This window comes from Triturus cristatus, chromosome 1_1, assembly GCF_964204655.1.
Source record: "Triturus cristatus chromosome 1_1, aTriCri1.1, whole genome shotgun sequence".
NCBI classification, from domain to species: Eukaryota; Metazoa; Chordata; class Amphibia; order Caudata; family Salamandridae; genus Triturus; species Triturus cristatus.
This window is the reverse complement of record NC_140579.1, coordinates 106,638,044-106,659,675: the sequence shown is the minus strand read 5'-3', so window position 1 is coordinate 106,659,675 and position 21,632 is coordinate 106,638,044. Positions and strand designations below refer to the sequence as shown.

Below are 21,632 nucleotides of genomic sequence, written 5' to 3'. Positions count from 1 at the left end.
TGTCTAGACACTGTAGGGGGGCAGGGCTCATGCACCTGTACCCTCACCACTGGTATAGTGTGCCCAGCTAGAGAGGTGGCTGACCTGTTCCAGGGAAGTGAGTTGTAGGCGTGGCTCACAGGGATGTGTACAAACAATCTGTGGCACATCCTCATGCGCCACCAACACATCGCACAGCCTTTAGAACAAAGACTTTTTCTTCAATAAGAATCCAATGTTAACTCCAGTTTAATCCATATTTTTATTTTAACTTTTTTCCAAATTTATTCCATTCACCACAGGGATGTGTGCCATGTCAACTCTTCACTTTGTTCTGCACCAAAACACGCTGCCTGCAATGGCGCTGTGTGTGTTTGTGTGTATGTAAGTGTGTAAAGGGACAGGGCCTCTAAGGGTGGCACAATAAGGCCTTCCCTGGTCACAGTACCTTTTACAAGGGTCTGTCATGTGGCCAGAGAGGTGCCAATGGGGGTACAAGGTACAGTTTTGAGAAAGAACACAGGCCCTGGGAACCTGATTGACAAGGACCCAGGGCACATCAAGAGAAAGTGTATCAGTAGTCTGGCAAAAAGTGGGAGGGTTACTGCAACAGAACCCCAGCTTCCTACCCTCCTTCCTTGCATGTCAGCCACCCTTTTGATGGGGGGCTCACTGCCATGAAATGGGCGGTGCAGATTAAAATCAGAATATGCTCAGTGGTGTCTGCACGGCACTGCCAGCATATTCCTAGCCCTTTCCAGACCGCCGGCACAGCGGGATCTTTGATCCCAGCGGTCTCGTTGGGGTCCGACTGCCACACTCTTAATACGGTGGGCGGACCGCCACCACAAGAATGGCTGTCCTGTGGATCGCCATACTCAACATAAGGCCCTTAGGAAGTGTGATAATTCTAAGTTATGTTGTTCTCGATTTGCGTAAGTGTCCAAGTTTAAATTGTGCGCTTGTCTATATTGGTGATGGACGTGCACATTTATTTGTTTTTTTATTATTTACTTTCAAGCAGGATGTGTGTGGCGGTATGCCCCTCATTGTTATCCATGAACTCATGTGGACTAGGTGCTTGAGGTTCTTTGGCTGAGCAGTCTGCCGTTGGTGGGTTCCTTATACACAAGCCAGTACCCAATACTTCATCTGTATCTAATAAACCTTCATCTGAATCTGTCCAGCTTCAGTGTGTCCCTGCCAGCTAGTGATTCCATAGCATGTTTGCTAGAGAAAAATTATTGTTATTATGAATCAGATTTGTAAAGAGCATGGTTACCCAATCAAAGGTTTTCCCAGCGCTGACGCACAGAAAAGGTGCGTCAGCTGCTCCTGATGTCATAGATTAAAACAACCAGGAAGATTGAGAGCGAGCTACAGGCTCTCAGATCGGGAGAAGAGAGTTCCACAGCTTTGGGTCTAAGCAGTAAAAGGCTAGGCATCCTTGCGTTGATCTCCTAGCTCTAGGAACTACAGCGAGATTCCGATTACTAGAATGCAACAACCGGTTGGGTGTGTATGGTGTCACAAGTGATCTTAAGTAGGAGGGGCCAGAGTTTAAGAGACATTTGTGCACATAGCATAATGACTTGAATTGAATTTGAGCCAGTGCAAATCGCAGACCAGACTAGCAGTGGGATCGAACATTTTGGAGCGGGGGGAGGGATGGGGCGCAAAGTAGAAGTCTTGCTGCTGCATTCTGCACTACCTGGAGTCACCTACGTTGGTACTTGTAGACCCCTAGGTAAGGAAGAAAACAACAAATACCATATTTTTGCCATCAGATGACTAGTTCCGGAATCTCTGAGAAATGCTTTGTTGATGGATTGGTGCAGTGTATCATTGCATTTTTTCTTGTAATCCTACCGACCATTATTACTACTGTAAGATATTTTAAAACCACAAGCACCTCGTGATCCTTATTGGTGGATGCTTGTGTGGTAATCCGACCTCTTAGAACTGTCTATTTCCCAACATACCCCTTGTAAGTCAAATCTATTGTCCAGAAGCTGTGGGTGATACACTACCACAAGTTGAACATCCTGGCCGTGAAAGCTTGGCACCTGATGGCCTTTTGGTAACGGCATTAAAGTCTGTCAGATGACGGAATATAAATACTTAGGAAATGGTAACCTCCTTCCACCAGTGTCGTGTAGTTCCTACTAATCCTACTAATCCGTAGGATCTGTGCATTGTTTCGACAACATAAACTAAGGGTTTGGTGTCAAGACTGATTCCGGACACCCCGCAGGATATGTTGGCCTATAGACCAGCTAGTGCCATTGTAAGCCCCCTAACCTACCAGGTTAAAATAAAGGACATTACAAGCACCAAAGGAGTGAACAGTAGATACATTTCTACCATGGTGCTGAAGTGATTAATATATGCAGGCATATGTGCAATATGGTATTCTAACGTACTCCTACGATGCAGACCCTACTCTTATGTGTACCTGTAGGGTGGATGTGTGTAGAGCCAAGAATCCCCTGCAAGGGACAATCCAACCCCATTACCTTATCTTGGTCTCGAATTGGACACCCCTCACAGAATGTAAGACCGATGCATGGTGATTTTTCAGCAGGCAGGGACCCTCTATGTCAGCAGAAGTGCCTACTCTACTAAACTATCGGGATGCCTAATATTTGTAATGAAAAGCAGCCTTTGTGATGTGCGTGCAAGATTAGTGAGGTTATGGATATGTGGATATCGCTGTCGCCTTGTGCATCAAGATAGGACTACTTTTGTACCTAGTGCGTAGAGAGGCCTAGTACATGATGTTCAAGGCATCGTGATAATTTTGTGCGAAGCTGGATGTATAAACAAAGTAGTTTCAGAGAAACTAATCAAACAATTTCGTGCATGCAGATGTGTGCAAAAGTTCATTGCTGAAATGTTATTTTCTAGGACAATGTAAGGCATAAACTGCTTCGCTACATGGGCCTAACCCAGGAATATGACACCAGGACATTTTACTTCAATCAATTAAAAATATATATGGTGCATTTCTCCAAATTAAAAACCACTTTCTGGTTGGGAATAAGCATTAACTACGTAAAATGCGGGCTTCGCTATGCTATGGATCCATCAGCATATTTCTTCAGGTCATTACACCTTATATGAAGTCTCCTTCTCAGGACTATCTTTACATTCTTAGTGACGCACAAGCTTCTCCAGTGATTGCAGAGAAACGTTCTTCCAGTCAGATCTGCAGAGGGTCCATGAAAGTCTGGTACTGTCGGCTGACAAGTTTTGGTTAAAATTTTTCATTGGGTGAACGTTATCCTTAGGTCTCACCCTATTTTTACCCAACATTGTCAGAATTTCATATTAGGAGAACATTAAGTTCACAAACTTTTTCCCAAAATCCACAGAGTTCAGAGGATCAAGCTTTTCACATGTTTGATATGAGAAGACTGTTGAAATGTTTTCAGGAATAGACAAAAGAGCATAGACAATCAGTTGGTCTCTTATGCCTGGGGCAGTCAATAAGCAGTCAGCTACTTAATGGTTCATGGAATTTATAAAGCTGTGATATAAAAAGCAAACGTGGCTTTTAAAGAGTGTCTTTGAACGTACCTCATAAGATTTTTTGCACCAAAGTAGCCTCTTACACAATATCCTTTTACATGGCCTTTCCAAAACTGATTTTTACAAATAAATGCACCGCTTTGGTGTTCCTTACTATTTAAATTTGGGTGCAATGAATGATGCACAGATCGGTCATGCATCCCTTGGTAATGTCATGCGAAGTCATCTAGTGCCCAGCCCCCTCTGTAGGCTCTGCTGTTAAATCTGTTCTATGATGATGACTGTGAGGGGCATACCTTTGAAAAATAATTACTTTTACTCCTAATTTACTTCATTTGAGGTTTGGCTGCATATCTAATTGCTGAAAAAAACTGTTGAAATTGCTGTGCTGAAGATAGGTTCACAAACCTTAGATAACAAATTAAAGAAATAGCCTCTTAATTTTGAGTGCTGCTTTTTTTCTGCCTTACCCTCTATAAAATGCATTGCATAACAGAACAAATGTTTTTATTTATCTTCATAACAATTTTTTGGGGGCTTTTGTATTAAGACTATGCCATTACGGCCTACAGAATTAAGCAGCACATGACAAGGTACATACCCTTGAATAACATGAACATAGGAAATTAGCACAGTCCAACCTATCCCCCCTCATATCCCGAAAGGCCCCCAACGGATCCACGTGCCAAGAACACTTGAAGTTCACTGTATGTACCCTTATGTGGTATCTCCATATGTTCATATCTCAGTTTCTAACTGAGCATTGATAGTGCACACTGGAGCTAAACTATACCTCTGTAATCGGCCCAGTGCTGCCATATCCTCGAGTGTTTTTGAGAACAACCCCTGGCCTGGAAGACCGCTATTTTATACCCATACACTGGTCCATACTTCTTTTCCTTGCGCCTATGGACGGTGAGGAGGTCTTTCAGCAATGACCTCGTTTATAGTGGTTCCCGCCAGGACTCTCTGTACTATGGAGAAGGAACAATTTGGGATCTAGCGGGATCTCCCAAGAAAGGACCTGCACGAGGCAGCATGACACTCGCCGCCAGAAGTTAAAACAAGTTTGTTTTAAATATAAAATGGTTTTTCAGATGCCTAGCCACTTGGTAAATTATGGATCGGCGAGTGTACCCTTATCTTGGAATTGTTCTCTTAATATTAATGCAGGTCCATCACCTATGACTCCCTTATGTGGAAAGTGTTATTGGCAGTCCCATGTTAGAGCAGTATAGTGTGTGCAGATACCCTGTTCAATGACAATGTTTCAGAGAAATGGGTTTGGACTGTATGAGACAGTGCAAACAATGAGAACTTCTTTCATTAATTATGCGATTGTTTCAGAGAAGAGAACAAACTAACCTGCTCATTTTTCTGTTTGCCTAGGTTGTCGGTGATGTGGACACCTCCCTGCCCCACACACTGGAGGAGCTGGGAATACATTTAACCAAGGAGGAGCTAAAGCTGAACATCAGGCCACTTTTGCGTCTAGTCTGCAAGAAATTCTTTGGGGACTTCACAGGTAACTTCTGAACCGACCCTGTTGTCCTCTGGCGGCTCAACCAGTTAAATGAAGGAAAGAGTGAGGCCCATACATGACTGTCAAGGCAGCACAGAAATGTGTGTCTGTGGTTATGCTGTAATTGTATTTTATTGATGTAGTGTTTGTACCTAATCGCTTTACCTCTGGCAGTAAAAACATATGAAAAGATCTGGAAATGTTTGAAATCTAATTCCAAACTAAATGTTTAAATAACAGGCAGCAAGGATACAAAAGTCGACAATGTGGTTGGGTCAAAAAATAATGAACTGATGGAAACCTAGTATTTTGGGAATTGGCAAGGAAAAAGACCAGAAAAATAAGAACAGGTCCATTAGATCATATATGGGAGAAAAAGCAAAGAAAGAGAGCAGGAACATACAAAGTGGTGTAAGATTTAGTGTAGTTGAGGCCAGAACTTGAAAACATTTGAAGGCAAAACATAGCCATAGCGTAAATTACTTTATAGTATGTAGATAAGAGAAGAGATTCACAATTTAGGGAAGTAGGAAAGCTGTGATGAATGGAATAATTAAGCATACTGTGAATGGGAGGAACTAATATACAGGGAGAATAATTAGGATAGATGAGTAACGTAGATGAAATAACGCACAACTCCGGTGTAAGTGCCTCTTTTGACATGGGTAGCCCCCACTTTTTGCCCGGAATATTATGTGGATTCGATTGAAAGTGCACAAGGTCCCTGCCGACCAGGTCCCCTGTGCCAGAGCTGCTTCCCTAAAACTGTACCACGATTGGCACTTCAGACCCCCTTGTAAACCCCTAGCAAATGGTACCAAGGGCATTGTGCCTGAAGAGTACCCAAGGGTATTGGGCCTGAAGAGGGCCCCCTAGGGACACCTCGCCAAGGCCATGCAAACTGTTACTGCAGCCTGCATGCCTTGGTGCAGAGAAAAACAACATACTGTCTGTGTGCCATGCCAAGCAACACTGCCTAAGGTATAGGCAAGTCACCCCTCTAGCAGGCCTTTCAACCCCTAAGGCAGGGTGCACTATGTTTCAGGTGTGGGCATGTCTGCATGAGTAGATATGCCCGTACAGTAATCAAGTCTATTCTTCATATTGTAAGTGCCAGTAAAGCCATAGAGAGTACATGGGCTGGAAACTCGACAACTCGAGTTCCCCAGTACCATGATGGCTTCAATTAACCCAGGCGTGTTTGGTACCAAACAGTTCCTTTTTAATAAATCCACATTGATGCCAGTGTGAGATTTATTAAACCATGTACTCCGAGGGCACCTCAAAGGTGCCCCCATAAAACCTACTAACCCTGGTGTGGTCTCTGACTGGCTTTAGGCAGCCTGCCACTACCAGACATGTTTCAGGACCCCGAGGTCGAGAGCCCCTGATCTCTGAGGCCAGAAACTAAGCACATCCTGAGCGGAGGTGTCACACCTCATCCCCCAGGATGAGCACAGTGCTCGAGAGGGAGCTTCAAAGGTCTTGCCGCCTTTATACTGCAACCCCACCCTCTGCTGCTAGCAGAGATGGCATCCCCCGGTTGAAAGCCCCACTTTTGGCGGGAGCCGCTTGAAAACTTTCAGGTGCAGGAGACTAAGTTAAGCACACTTTTAAGTTCCCACCATCTTGAAGATGGTGGGACTTATCCAATTAGGACTAAGGCTACGTCTCCTCCCACAGAAGAGTGGCATAATAGTGAGTGTTGACACCCCATGTAAGAGACCCATTGGTCCCTACGTGTAACACCCCTAAATCTAGTATTTAGGTGGCACCCCCAGACTCTGAAATCGGATTCCTGTAGACCTAAGAAGAGCCGCACACTACAGCGTCGCACCAGCTGAAAAGACTACAGACACCAGCTGACTTTGCCCCAGTCCTACCGGCCTGTCTGCAGCCCTCGACAATCCTGCGCCAGAAGACGGCCCATCCTGCAGCTCAGCGACCTCCAAAACCTTGGGAGGACTGCCTGCCTTCGACAAAGACCAAAATCTCCCGTGGACAGTGGACCTGTCCAGAAGAAACCAACTTTAAATAACAAAGACCTCAGCCCTTAAACTGCAAAACCACTGCCGGTCCTACCTCTGCACCAGATGCCCACGGCCCGAGTCCATGTGGCCCACCGGTCCTGTGAAGGTTCTCCAGCACTTTTGAGCAAGAGTCCTCCACGGGGTAGCAGCCTCAACTTGAAGACTCCCACTGACTGCAACCTGCCCGGTAAGAGTTTTCCGACGCCTAGGGACACCACTGCACCTGAAGCCCCTGGGCCTTTTGGACCTCAGCCATCAGAGTCCCTACGTCCCCTAGCCTCTCTACTTACCTGACCAGCTGTGGGTTTTCTTCGCTCGGCCTCCTGACCTGAACCTGCAGCCTTTATTCAAGACCGATCACCCCCATAGGTTAACATTGGGCGCCCTATGCTATGTTGGCACTCTGCACTCTGCTGCCCCTGTGCTGCTGAGGGTGTAAGTTTGGTGCTGCCTTGTGACCCCCTTGTACTTACCTTAACCCCAGGAGATCGACCCCGGCACTGTTATACTCACCTGTGAGCAGCCGAACTTCGAGTACCTTGCATTTTACCTCTGCACCCTGCCGCCTCTGTGCCGCTGGTGGTGCACTTCTGGAACAGATTTGAACCCTGCCTGGTGCTGAACAAGACCCCGAAGACTGAATCTGTAAGTCGACTACGTGCCTGCAAAATCTACATTCTTCTTTTCCTCCTATATGTTAACATTGCCAAGCTTGAAAATTGCACTGTGTCCACTTTTTAAAGTATTTTCCTGAAAAACGTACTTTATTGAAAACATCTTGTTCTTAAAATAAATCTTGAAGGAAGCTTATTTTTCTAAATTTGGTGGTGTTCTCCTTTGAGTTGTTTGCCATTTATTAGTCACTGTGTGCATAACAAATGTGTTACACTCCTCTGTGTTCCACCTAAGGCTGCTCACCCACACTTCCACAAATAGAGCACTTTGGGTGTACATTGAGTCTTGTATGCTTCTGCGGGAGTCTCTGTACTCTGTGCATGATATAACCACCTAGTGGTATACCATATACAGAGCCCGCTTCCTACGCAAAGCTTCCCGGCAGGTTGGACCTTCTCGCACAGAACCATGTTGCAATCACACATCTAAACCCTTCCAAGCACCTCATTCTAGCGATCTGGCTCTTAGAGTTTAGTTATCTTAAGCTACCGCAAGAATGTATGTCTATCCTTAAGGAGGCACATAGATCCACCCCTTGAGCCTGTTATGCAGCTAAATGGAAAAGGTTTGTCCACTGTTGTCTCCAAAGCATGTAGACCCACTCAAACCTGCAGTTCAAATATAGTTGGTTACCTTCTTCATCTCCAAAAATCAGGCTTAGCTTACATTTCCAGACACTTTCACCTAGCGGTACAAAAGGGGGTGGTGATGGACGGAGCATCAGAACATATCAAACACTCACACCCAGTCAACAGATCTGGGTTTGATCCATCACCGTTCTTTAGCCCACTCTGCCACCCCAGATCAGACATGGCCATATGCAAATCAGTCTGACCCTGTGCCTCATGGGAACAGTCCAGCCCGAACTGCCAAGCCATGCCTTCCCTGGACCGGAAACAAGCTTCCTAGGACCGGTTTCTGGCATTTCAGCCGTCTTCAGCCAGGCTTGCTTGAATCCAGTGGCAAAGTGAGCAAGGGACTCACGTCTGAGCATACCCTGCCAACTTATGGCGAACAAAGCGGTACAAAAGGGGGTGGTGATGGACGGAGCATCAGAACCAATCAAACACTCACACCCAGTCAACAGATCTGGGTTTGATCCATCACCGTTCTTTAGCCCACTCTGCCACCCCAGTTCAGACATGGCCATATGCAAATCAGTCTGACCCTGTGCCTCATGGGAACAGTCCAGCCCGAACTGCCAAGCCATGCCTTCCCTGGACCGGAAACAAGCTTCCTAGGACCGGTTTCTGGCATTTCAGCCGTCTTCAGCCAGGCTTGCTTGAATCCAGTGGCAAAGTGAGCAAGGGACTCACGTCTGAGCATACCCTGCCAACTTATGGCGAACAAAGCGGTACAAAAGGGGGTGGTGATGGGCGGAGCATCAGAACCAATCAAACACTCACACCCAGTCAACAGATCTGGGTGCCTCATGGGAACAGTCCAGCCCAAACTGCCAAGCCATGCCTTCCCTGTACCGGAAACAAGCTTCCTAGGACCGGTTTCTGGCATTTCAGCCGTCTTCAGCCAGGCTTGCTTGAATCCAGTGGCAAAGTGAACAAGGGACTCACGTCTGAGCATACCCTGCCAGGGAAGGCATGGCTTGGCAGTTTGGGCTGGACTGTTCCCATGAGGCACAGGGTCAGACTGATTTGCATATGGCCATGTCTGAACTGGGGTGGCAGAGTGGGCTAAAGAGCGGTGATGGATCAAACCCAGATCTGTTGACTGGGTGTGAGTGTTTGATTGGTTCTGATGCTCCGTCCATCACCACCCCCTTTTGTACCACTTTCACCTAGCAGCAATTGCAGTCTACTTGCAAAGCAGGGAGTACTCTTCCATATTTGGAGTTCCTGTCATCAAGGAGTTCATGGAAGAACTCAAGACATATAGTGCCCAGGGTACCTCCTGTCCCTGTCTGGAACCTCAATATTGTCTGTACCAGGCTCATGGGCAGTCCTTTTGAACCCTTACACTCTTGCCCAATACAGTTCCTGTCTTGGATGGTGCTTTTCTTGTTGCTATCATGTTTTTATGGCACTTTAGCGAACTAGAGACTCTTACCCTACAGGAGCCTTTCTTTCAAGTTCATGTTGACAGGATTGTCCTAAGGACCACCCCAAAATGTGGTCTCCTCATTATATCTCCATCAAACCATTGAGATCCTGGTTGTCTTCCGACAGCCATACTCTAGCAGAGAGAGCCCTCCATATCCTTTAAGTGAAACGTGCCTTCATGTAGGTCGTTGATAGAATCAAGTATTTTCGTAAAACTCAGCAGCTCTTTGTTGATTTCACCAAACGACGTAAAGGGCACAAGGCGGGCTTACTCAGATGGATTTTCAAATGTATCCAAACTTAATACATTAATGCTAAAAGACAACTGCCCACCCAGAACACACTCCACTCGCAAAAAGGGCCCTTCTGTGGCAGTATTGCCATAACTGACCAGTGTAAGGCAGCTAACGGTCCACTCCACACACATTCACTGTGTGGATGCCCGAGTTACCCAACAAGTAAGGTTTGGCCAAGCTGTTCTACGAACAATTTTTGGTCCTCTGCAACATCTTATGGCTATCGCTTGGTTGGGAGACTGCTTTACAGTCTATGCTCAGCGTGTGCATCTACACCCACACTTAACCCAAACAGAATGTTACTTACCCTCTAAGCATCTGTTTGTGACATGTAGTGCTTCAGGTTCACACGCGTCCACCCACCACCCCGGAAACCTTTTGTTGTTGCAGATGTCTTTTTCTCTTTCTTTCGCATGGTTATTGAACGTTTGTTTCCAATGTTCCATTTTCATCCTTACCCTCCGTACGTCAAACAGTCTAGCAATAGAGCTGATGTGCATGCACATTGCTAATCATAAGAGCAGTCACTATACTTTGTGACTCGAAAGACTTCTTCGAAGAAAAACGAGTTGCAAATATCCGAGCCCAACACTAGCAGGAGTATGCATAGCATATTAATCTTCAGCGCTACACACCACAAATCGATACTTACAGTATAAGTAACATATTCTTTTTCAAACATAGTGACTAGTGGTTGAAAGTTATTTTAAAATGATCCCTCTCATTCAAGCCCTGATCATTTTTCTTGTTAATGCAGATGCACATTTAATACAATTGGAGCATTATGGGAGGTAGATGGGGTGGATGCTCTACAGAGTGTTCAGGTACAGTACAGGTACCTTCAGATAACCCCAGGGGGCATTTAAACAACTCTTCAGTGAAAGCACAAGGCTCAAGTGCCTTGACAAAGAGGGTGAGCATGTGTGAGAAAGTGCCATCTTTCTTGCATGGTATGCCCCCACTTTTTGCTAAATTGCTGAATGTACTTCGATTGAGTGTACCCTGGGTTCCTGCCAATCAGGTGCCCAGGGCCTATGTTCCTTCCTTGAACCACACAAACTCCAAATTGGCAAACCCTAGCCACATGTCAGCCCCTAGTAAATGGTACCCTAGGTACCCAGGGCCTTGTGACCAGGGAAGACCTCTAAGGGCTGCAGCACTCATTGTGCCACCCTCAGAGGCCCTGTACCCTTACACACACACACTGCCCTTGCAGGCTGAGTGTCTGGGTGCAGGACAAAACAAAGAGTCGACATGGCACACATCACTGTGTACCATGCCCATCACCTACACTGCCAAGGCATATGTCAGCCACCCCTCTAGCTGGGTGCATTACGCCTATAGTGTGGGCACAGGAGCAGGAGCCCTGTGCCCCTACAGTACCCGGGTCCATTCCTGGGCACTGTAAGTGCAGTGCTGTCATTTAAGAGTACATGGTGCTGAGAGCTTGTCAAACACGAGCTCCACAGCACCATATTGGCAACACTGAAGCCTGGGAAGTTTGGTATCAAACTTCTCAGCACATTGAACCCACACTGATGCCAGTGTAGGATTTAATGTACTAAGCACCCCAGAGGGCATCTTAGAGATGCCCCCTTACAGCGAACTTACAATCCACGTCTGCTCTGAGGCTGCCCAGGCTGCCACACAGCAGACACGTTGCTGGACCCCTGGGTGGGAGAGCCCCTGCTCTCCCGGGCCTGCAACAATGCACATCCTGGGTGAGGTGAGAAATCTCCTCCCCCAGGATGAGCAAAGGGAAGCTTCAAAGGCATGCCGCCATTTGGAGTTTCCCCAGGCCACTGCAACCCCCCACTCTGGCGGGAAGCTTGGCCGGAAACCCCATACAAGGACAGGGGATGTGCCAGCCTGCCCACCCCACCCCTCAGGTGGGGGAGGCGAGGTGAAGCACATCTCCGGGCTCTCGCCATCTTGAAGATGGGAGGCCCTACCCTATCAGGATTAGGCTACTGCCCCCCTCCCACAGGAGAGAGGCAGGATAGGGGGTGTACCCACCCCAGGACAAGGACCCATTGGTCCCTGGCCTTCACCTACCTGTAACGCCCCTAAATCTAGTATTTAGGGGCACCCTGAACCTTCCTTCCTTAGATTCCAGATAGAAAACGACAAGAAGAGCAAGAAGAACAAAGACCTGCCCTGCAGCTGCTAAAAAGAGAAGAAGACACCAACTGCTTTGGCCCCAGCCCTACCGGCCTGTCGACTCTCGAACCTGCACCAGCGCGGCATCCCTCGTGGCCAGCAACCTCACCAACCCCGGAGGACCTGGCTACCTTTTAGCTCTAAGCCCCTGGGACTCCCACGAGTAGAGGCTCTACTCAAGAAACCTATTTGCTATCCCTGGCACCAGCCCGGGACCGCGGACCCAACACACTCTGCACCAGCCAAGCCTGGCCAGTGCCGGAGTGGACAAAGACCCAGAGGACGACCCCACGGCGACTGTGACCCAGAGTCCGGCACCCAAGGACCCCCCTCGACATCCCGGAAGAAGCCTGCAGCCTCAGAACCAAGTGCCACCCCAGCTGCGATCAACCAGAGGGTAAGATTCCCGACGTCAAAAGGCACCCCTGCACCCGGCGCCCTGCGACCCCCTGTGCCCAATCCCGGGGTACCCACCTAACCTACAACTACCCAACTTACCTCTCGAAGTGGTGGTGGCACCTGAAACATCCTCGTCCCCGAGCCTGCAGCCTCTTTCCAAACCGGAACATTCCCATTGACTTCCATTGAGCGCCCTAAGGCTCAAAAGCACCCTGCACCCAGCCGCCCGAGTGGCCCTGGCAGTGCCCTCTCTACACTAACCTACTTCCCCACTTGCCCTGAGTAAGTGACCAGGAGCCCAGCTCCCACAGCCGCGTGGCTTGCCAGACAGCAGCCACCAACCAAGGCCCCCCTATCCCTCATAGGATAACATTGGGCCCAACTCTCTCTGCACCCGGCCGTCCTGAAACCGCTGAGGGTGAACCAACTGTACCTACCTGACACTGGGGGACCCCTGAGTCCATGCCCGGAATTTCAACACTACCAGTCGAGTACTTACCCTTAAACCGCTAACTTCATTTTCCTCATAGGGTAACATTGACTGGCTTTTTCTTCAAAAATCTTCTAAGTGTGAACTTTTCAAAACTGCAAAAATTCACCAAAAATCAGCCAAGTGACAAAAACGAATTTACTCACCTGCTCCTAGGTGAGCTCCCAGTGCTGGATCTTGGTGCCCAGCCCTGACTCTGAAAAGTGTTCACAACTATACTTACCTCTAACTCATTTTTCTCCCATAGGAAACCATTGTCTGCTTTTCTGTGAAATTTCTTCTAAGTGTCTATTTTTGCAAATTTGAAATATTCTTTTAAAATCGTACCATTTCTGCAAACGAAATTACTTACCTGCTTTTGATAAGGACCCCAGTCCTGGGTCTAGGCACCCAGTCCTGGATTACTAAAGTAACGATAAAGTACTCTACCTGCAATTTGAATTTCTTGCCATAGAGATCCATTGAATGTTTTCTGTGAAATATTTTCTAAGTGCTAACTTTTGAAATAGCTAAATATTATTTAAAAATCATTACAGTTATTAAGTCGACTTTCATCACTTGATTCTGAATACTGACCCTAGGCTGGTTCTAGGAGCCAGACCTGGAATTCCAAAAGTAATCTGAAAAGTAATTTATTACAAATAACCTGAATTTACCATTGAGCTCAATGCATTGTTATGTTTAGGAAATAGGATTGTTTATTGCAACCAACTGTGACTGTTTACACAAATTTATTGCTTAACACAAAAGTATTTATATTCAACCTCTCATTCTGAGGAAGTATATTTTTACCCCCTTTGTGGTTCTAAAAATAAAACAAGCATATATTTTATATATATAAACCATTGGCCTAGAGTTCAGTTATTGAGTGTGTGAAACCATTTGCTGACTGAGTGTGTACAATAAATGCTTTACACTGTCCTCTGGTACTGCCTTACTGCTCGACCAAGCTACCACTTTTGAGAGTAAGGTCATACCTAACTTTGACCTCTATCAGCCTCTGGGGGACTGTGGACTCTGTACACCCTGTACCTATTAGGGAACAGTATATACAGAGCCACTTTCTCACAGCATGTGTATTTGGAGCTTGGGACAAGGGGTGCTGGAGCCTCTCGCAGGTTACATGGAAGGGCTGGGAAACCGTGTGGAGTTATGAGGCAGGATTACAAGGCATATATAGCGAGCACTCCCAGATCTAGCCTTTAAACTCCTCACTCCCATGTGCTTGTAAGAAAGTAGCTCTGTATATACTGCACCAAAGTAAGGTTCAGTGTGCACAGAGTCCACAGTCCCCAGAGGTTTGGCAGAGGCTAAAGTTAGATATAACCTTACTCTCTAAAGTGGTAGCTTGGTCGAGCAGTAAGGCAGTATCAGAGTACAGTGTAAAGCATTTGTTGTACACACTCAATCAGCAAATGGTCTCACACACTCAAGAACTGAACTCTAGGCCAATTGTTTTGTATATAAAAATATATAGTTGTTTTATTTTAGAACCAACAATAGGTATCAACCTACTTTCTCAGAATAAGATGCTGTAGTTGTATACTTTCAAATAGCAATAGACTTCTAAATGCAATAGTTACAGTTGTTGCAATAGGCAACACAATTCAAACACAATTATAACATTGAGCTCAATGGGAGTTTTTAAGTAAATGCAATTTCAATTACTTTGCGTATGATTTTCTTACTCAGGGATGGATCCTGGATTCATCCCTGGTGCATTTCCTGTAAACAGTTGAGAGAAACCGTTTTTGTTACACAGGCGATTTTTACAGACTATTTGTATGTTTCAAAAATCGACACAAAAGAATTTCTGGCAAAAACCAGGCAATGTAATCCTATGGATGAAAATCAAGTTATTGGTAAGTACAGTTGTAATTACTTTTCAGGGTCAGTGCTGGGCACCAAGATCCAGCACTGGGGTCTCTCCTGATAACCGTTGAGTAATTTTGTTTTCGTTGATTGGCTGATTTTTAGTGAATATTTTAAAGTTTCAAAATTCGACACAGAAGAATTTCCAAGTGAAACCAGTCAATGTTACCCTATGGAGAAAATGTAGGTTATCGGCTTTCAGGTAAGTACTCGACTGGCAGAGTTAAGGTTCTGGGCATAGACTCCGGGGTCTCCCAGGGTCAGGTAGCTACAGTTGGTACACCCTCAGCGGCACAGGCGCAGCCGGGTGCAGAGTGAGGCCCAATGTTAGCCTATGGCGGGCAGGGGGCCCTTGGTTGGTGGCTGCTAGCAGGCAGGCCATGCGGCTGTGGGAGCTGGGCTCCTGGTCACTTACACAGGGCAAGTGGGGAAATAGGATAGAGGTTGCACTTCCAGGGGCACTCGGGCGGCTGGGTGCAGGGTGCTTTTGAGCCGTCGGGTGCTCAATGTATTTCAATGGAGAAGCTACCAGATGAACAAAGGCTGCAAGCTCGGGGACGGAGATTCTTCAGGTGCGACCACCACTTCGAGAGTTAAGTTGGGAAGCTGTAGGTTAGGTAGGCACCCATGAGTTGGGCACAGGGGGCTGCAGGGTGCCGGGTGCAGGGGTGCCTTTTGGTGTCGGGAAATCTTTCCCTTTGCTGGTCGCGGTTGGAGGGGTCCCTGGTTCTGAGGCTGCAGGCATCATCAGGAGCGTCGAGGAGGGTCCATGGGTGCTGGATTCTTGGTCACAGTCGCCGGGGAGATGTCCTCGTGCTCTTTGTCCACTCTGGCACAGGCCGGGCTCGGCGGGTGCAGAGTGTGCTGGAGTCGCGGTTCCTGGCTGGCACCAGGGGTTTGTTACTTGCTTTGAGCAGAACCACTGCTCGTGGGAGTCCCAGTCTTGGTAGATGAGCAAGGCAGTCAGGTCCTCCGGGGTTTTTGAGGTTGCTGACCACTGGAGACACTGGGGCTTAGCAGGAGCAGGTTCGAGGGTCGACAGGCCTGAAGGGCTGGGGGCCAAGTCAGTTGGTGTTGTCCTCTTGTTAGCAGCTGCACGGCAGGTCTTCTTTCTTGTTCTTCTTTCGTGTTTCGGATTCGGGATCTGAGGAAGGAAGGTTCAGGGGGCCCCTAAATACTAAATTTAGGGGCGTTGTAGGTAGAGGTCCGGGACCAATGGGTCCCTTCCCTGGGGTGGGTACACCCCCTAGCCTGCCACTCTCCAGTGGGAGGGGGGTAGTAGCCTAGTCCTGATTGGGTAGGGCTCCCCATCCTCAAGATGGCGAGGGCCTGGAGTTGTGCTTCACCTCGACCTCCCCCACCTGAGTGGTGGGGTTGGCAGAGGCTGGCACACCCCCTTTCCTCACTTAGGATTTCCCGCCGATCTTCCCCGCCAGAGTGGGGGTCAAAACCGGTGGAGGCCAGTTGCTGAGTACAGCAAGTGGCCTGGAGAAGCTCACAAAGGTGGCATGCCTTTGAAGCTTCCCCTGCCCATCCTGGGGGAGGAGACGTAGCACCTCGCCCAGGATGTGCATTGTTGCAGACCCACGAGAGCGGATGGCTCTCTACCCAGGGGTCCAGCAACATGTCTGCTGGGTGGCAGCCTAGGCAGTCTCTCTGGCAGGACGCTGGTTGTTGGTTAGGTTTAGGGGGGCATCTCTAAGATGCCCTCTGTCGTGCATCTTACATTAAATCCCACACTGGCATCAGTGTGGGTTTAATGTGCTGAGAAGTTTGATACCAAACTTCTCAGTCTTCATTGTAGCCATCATGGTGCTGTGGAGTTCGTGATGACGACCTTCCAGCACCATATACTCTTAATGGCAGCACTGCACTTATAGTGCCCAGGAATGGACCTGGGTACTGCAGGGGCACAGGGCTCATGTACCTGTACCCACACCACTGGCATAGGGCACCCAGCTAGAGGGGTGAGTGAGGTATGCCAGGGCAGTGTTTGTTGTGGGCATGGCACACAGGGATGTTTGCCATGTCGACTCTGTTTTGTTCTGCACCAAGACAATCAGCCTGCAAAGGCAGTATGTGTGTGTCAGGGTACAGGGTCTCTAAGGGTGGCACAATAAGTGCTGCAGCCCTTAGGGGCCTTCTCTGATCACAGTACCAGGGGCTGACATGTTGCCAGATATGCCAATTGGGTTTAGGCTTCAATGCAGTTTTAGGGAAGGAACACAGGCCCTGGGCACCTGATTGGCAGGAGCCCTGGGCACACTCAGTCAAAGTACATCAGCAGTTTAGCAAAAAGTGGGGGCATACCAGGCAAGAAAGATGTCACTTTCTCACAGTGCTCACCTGTCTTATGAGAATGAGCAAACATGCACAGTTGTAACTGGTTTCATGAAGGTTAAGGACATCCCAGTATGTTCATAGGTTGTCCCTATTGGCGCTGTAATGGATACTCCTTTTTGGTTTTTCACTTTACCGCTCAAATTAGACCTAATTTATTGGTGCAATGTTGGTACTGTGGGTTGTTTTCACCACTATCTTTTGCATATTGTTGCCAGATCCACACTGTATACCACTGCTCATGGCAGTGCACTTAATGCAGTGTTATTCATTTCTTCTGCTGGTATCTCACTGGAGCATTACTCTGGCAATGTGCCTTGCCTATTCCAGCAATGCACCTTTGTAGAACGCTGGCTATGTATATAGTATGCCACTAGGTGGTGATACCATGCACAGAGTCCAGGGGTTCCCCAAAAGTGTACAGGCCTTAATGTAAAACTCTTAAGTGCTCTATTAGTGGTAGTGTGGGCGAGCAGCCTTAGGCTTAGCACAGTGTATGACATTTATTGCACAACATTGATCAATATTGGACAACACCATTCAAAAAAGGAGATCCACAGCAATTTTAGGAAAATAAGCTGTTAGAACAGGGGTTCTCTAGTTGGCAATGGTATACACCTTTGTCCAAATAGGGACCCTTGCGTCTACGTCAGGGAAACAGGATTACACTACTGGATAACCCCTGCTCACCCCCTTGGTAGCTTGGCACGAGCAGGCAGGCTTATCTCAGAGGTAGTGTGTTAAGCATTTTTGAACACATACAGTAATACAGTGAACACACTACAGATTGCCACCACACAGGTTGTATAAAAATAAGTATTCTTTATATAGACTTAACACAAGACCACAAACGACAAAAATCCACAATATTGTAATGAAAATAGTACTGCAAAATGGTAGAGGTATTTCAAAAATAGGTTATTCACTTAAAAGCAGTCTTTAGCAACAGATAACCCGACGGGAGTTATCACGACATCGAAGTCAAAGAAATCCCAAAGTACGGCGCCGACCGCGAGGTGCGCGGCATCAGGCCCGTAGTCCAAACAGACCCACAAAGAACAGTAACTCGGAAAAGCAAAAACCAAGACAGCTCACGGCGTCTGGGAGATGCGGTGTCGTTGGTGCGTTGCAGCGTTGGTTCCTTGCTTCGGGGAAGATGATGCGTCAGTGTCCTGGATGCTTGCGCAGGCAGGGGAGGCGTCGGTTCCTGACCGGAGAGGAGGTGACGTTACGTTGGCGCTGAAGCCACGGTTCCTTGCGATATCGATGGATTCTTGACCACCCACGTCGAAGTTCGGCTCTGCGATGATGTCGGTTTCGGAGTTGATGTGGCACAGCAGCAGGCGTCGGGCCTGCATCGCAAGTCGGAGCAGCGCTCACGGCTTATGGCAGGTTACGATGTCGCTCGCTGGCGTCTGTGGTCTACGTTACAAGTCAGAGCAGTGCTCATGGCTTAGATGCAGATTACGGCATCGCTCACCGGCGTTGGTGTTGCAAATTCCTTCTGTTGCAGCTAGAACAGCAAGTTCCAGATGCAGGCAAACAGAAGGGGTGAAGTCTTTTGTATCCCTGAGACTTCAGACAGGAGGCAAGCTCAAATTCAAACCCTTGGAGAAATATTCTGCAAGATGATGAATGTTCTTTAAAAGTTCCTCCTCCTTTCCTTGGCAATGAAGAAACCACTGCAGGCCAACCCATCAAACAGCACACTGGCAGAGGGGCAGTCCAAACTCCTGCAGCTTCCTTGGTTCTTCTCCTTGGCAAAGGTTCATCTTGATTTCCTAGGAGTGATCTTACTTCTTGGGGTCTGGGTCCCCATATTTATACTCCGAAATCCTTTGTCCTCTGAAGGCAGAGGGTCCTGTACCTAGTCCAAATCAGTTCTGGGTGCATTCTGCCAGTGAACAACTTCTTCCTTTGTCAGAGTAGGCCAGAGTCATCAGACACACCACAGGAGGTGGATCCAGCATTGTGGAAGGCAGACACTGCTCTAGTTAGACCCAGATGCTACTCCTCCCACCACTCCTCTAGTAGATCGGCCTATTCAGCCTAGTGCTGACTCACCCGGTCTCCTGGAGCCCCCCGACCCGGTCACTCACAAAACCAAACATACAATACACACCCTAGCAGAGGCAGGCTGGATGGTTCCGTAAGAAAATATCTACTTTCTAAAAGTGGTATTTTCAAACAGAATGTTAAAACCAACTTCACTAAAAGATGCATTTTATCATTCTGAGTTCAGGCATACTAAACTCTAAATTTCTACCTCATCCCCCGTGTCAGTTAGGATTATAAGATGTTATAATAAAACCGCCCATTCTGGCCTGTGGGAACAGGTAGCATTGCAATAGTGAAAAACAAAATAGGTTGAAATTCACGATCAGGTCATGCCACACACACATCAGGGCATGTCCTACCTTTTACATACACCGCACCCTGCCCGTAGGCTTACCGTAGGGGTGACTGATATGCAGAAAAGGGAAGGTTTAAGGACTGGCGAGTGCACTCGCCGAGTCGACACAGTAGTACCAGACTGCGTACAGGCTCTGCAGGGGCAGGCCCGAGTTACACTTTACGGGCTGCTTCGGTGGGTGGCACAATCGGTGCTGCATGCCCACCAGCAGCATTTGATTTACAAGCCCCGGGCACACGTGGTGCACTATACGAGGGTCTGATAGTAAATCAAATAAGTCAGTCATGGAGTCGCTAATCAAAACATCAATTTAACACAGGGAGCACTCGCACTGTGGCACTGAATAGCAGTGGCACAGTGCCCAAAGCATCTAAACCAGCAAAACATATGAAAAACAGAGCAGGCAATCAGTACAAAATGGAAGGGAGACTCCAATGGTACCAGGTCTAACATAAGCTTTGTTTGTATTTAATTTTAAGACCAAGCTCTTCACAATAAAGTATGTTTTTAGCTGAAAATACTTTTCATGGCGGCGGCCATTTTGGATAGGGACAGTATAAAAACAGACGTCCATTGCTTCGCGCAGCGAACGCGCACAGCGGGCGCGCCATAGTCGCGCCGGAGTCCAGCCAGAGTCCTGCCCGTCTGCGCTCGTCCGCGCTAGGCTGGGCTCTGGGCTCTGGCATACCCTTTATTGGTGAGTAAAGCCACTATATCCATCATGACTCTTACATACTCCTCCGAAGAGTTATTTGCGCTACGTGGTGCTCCCAATAATAACTGCTCCACCTACCCTTTCCCGCCTCACAAGTTCAGCTGTCCTCGCTGCAACTTTTCACTAAAAACCCCTACCACATGCAGATCCCTCCAACATCAAGGCAGACGAAAGAGACAGGTATGCTCTAGGACAACTTCCACTCGCCCCCTCTTAAGATTTTGGAGCATAAATTGCCGATCCTTACCACAACATAGATACAATATCCACGATTTTCTAGATCAAAATCAACCTGATGCTATATTCCTGACCGAGACGTGGCTCAGAGACTGCTCGGGCCCGGATGTGGCAGACGCCATTCCCTCTAACTACGCCATTCTTCGTCAGGATAGAGTTTCCGGTAGGGGCGGAGGAATTGCAATTATTTACAAAAATGTATACACTTGTAAATTGGTAGACACCACTCAAAAAGATTGTGAATCAGCCCTTTTTAAATTATCCATTACCCCCCAATTTACGCTGTCAGGGCTACTGGTATACCGTTCCCCTGGGACAGCGAGCCCTTGGATAACATCGTTACCGGACTTCCTAGCCCCAGTACTGCTTAAAGCGCCTAATTTCACAATCTTAGGGGACCTAAACATACATTTAGACGACCATGAGTGCCCTAATAGGAATCAGCTTCTCCCTATTCTGGAAGCTTTTAACCTTCAACTTCTAAACACAGGTCCCACTCATTGTGCCGGTCACTTACTGGACCCGATCCTATCTAACCTGTCCCTAGATTGTTCTCGTGAAGCCCTACAAATCACCTGGTCCGACCACTTAGCTGTCCCCTTCTCTTATGACATGGCTGATACAGTAATAAGACCTGAGGTGGAAACTACGCGGCCAGTTCGGAATTGGGGGAAGATTAACTTGCCAGAACTCAATAAACTACTGATCAAAACACTTCCATGTGTTGAACTACCAACTGCCGCTCTCAATTGCGCCACTGAACTCTGGCTAACCACTGCAGTCAATACAGCGCTTCCAATGACATCAAAGCCCGCATTTTCACACCACCCTCCTGCTCCATGGTATTCGGAACAACTTAAAAGCCTCCGCTCACATTGTAAGACCTTGGAGCGTAAATGGAGACAAGGCTATTCTC

General features: G+C 47.6%; 1 protein-coding gene across 4 annotated transcripts in view; it reads left to right on the top strand.

The window, feature by feature from the left end:
- Positions 1–21,632, top strand: part of EFTUD2 (elongation factor Tu GTP binding domain containing 2) — a 208,733-nt gene that overhangs the window by 110,904 nt on the left and 76,197 nt on the right. For all 4 annotated transcript variants that reach the window (XM_085609831.1, XM_085609851.1, XM_085609863.1 and 1 more), the window contains exon 14: positions 4,900–5,035. In XM_085609831.1, coding sequence (XP_085465957.1) covers positions 4,900–5,035 — 136 coding nt within the window. The remainder of the gene's footprint in view (positions 1–4,899; positions 5,036–21,632) is intronic.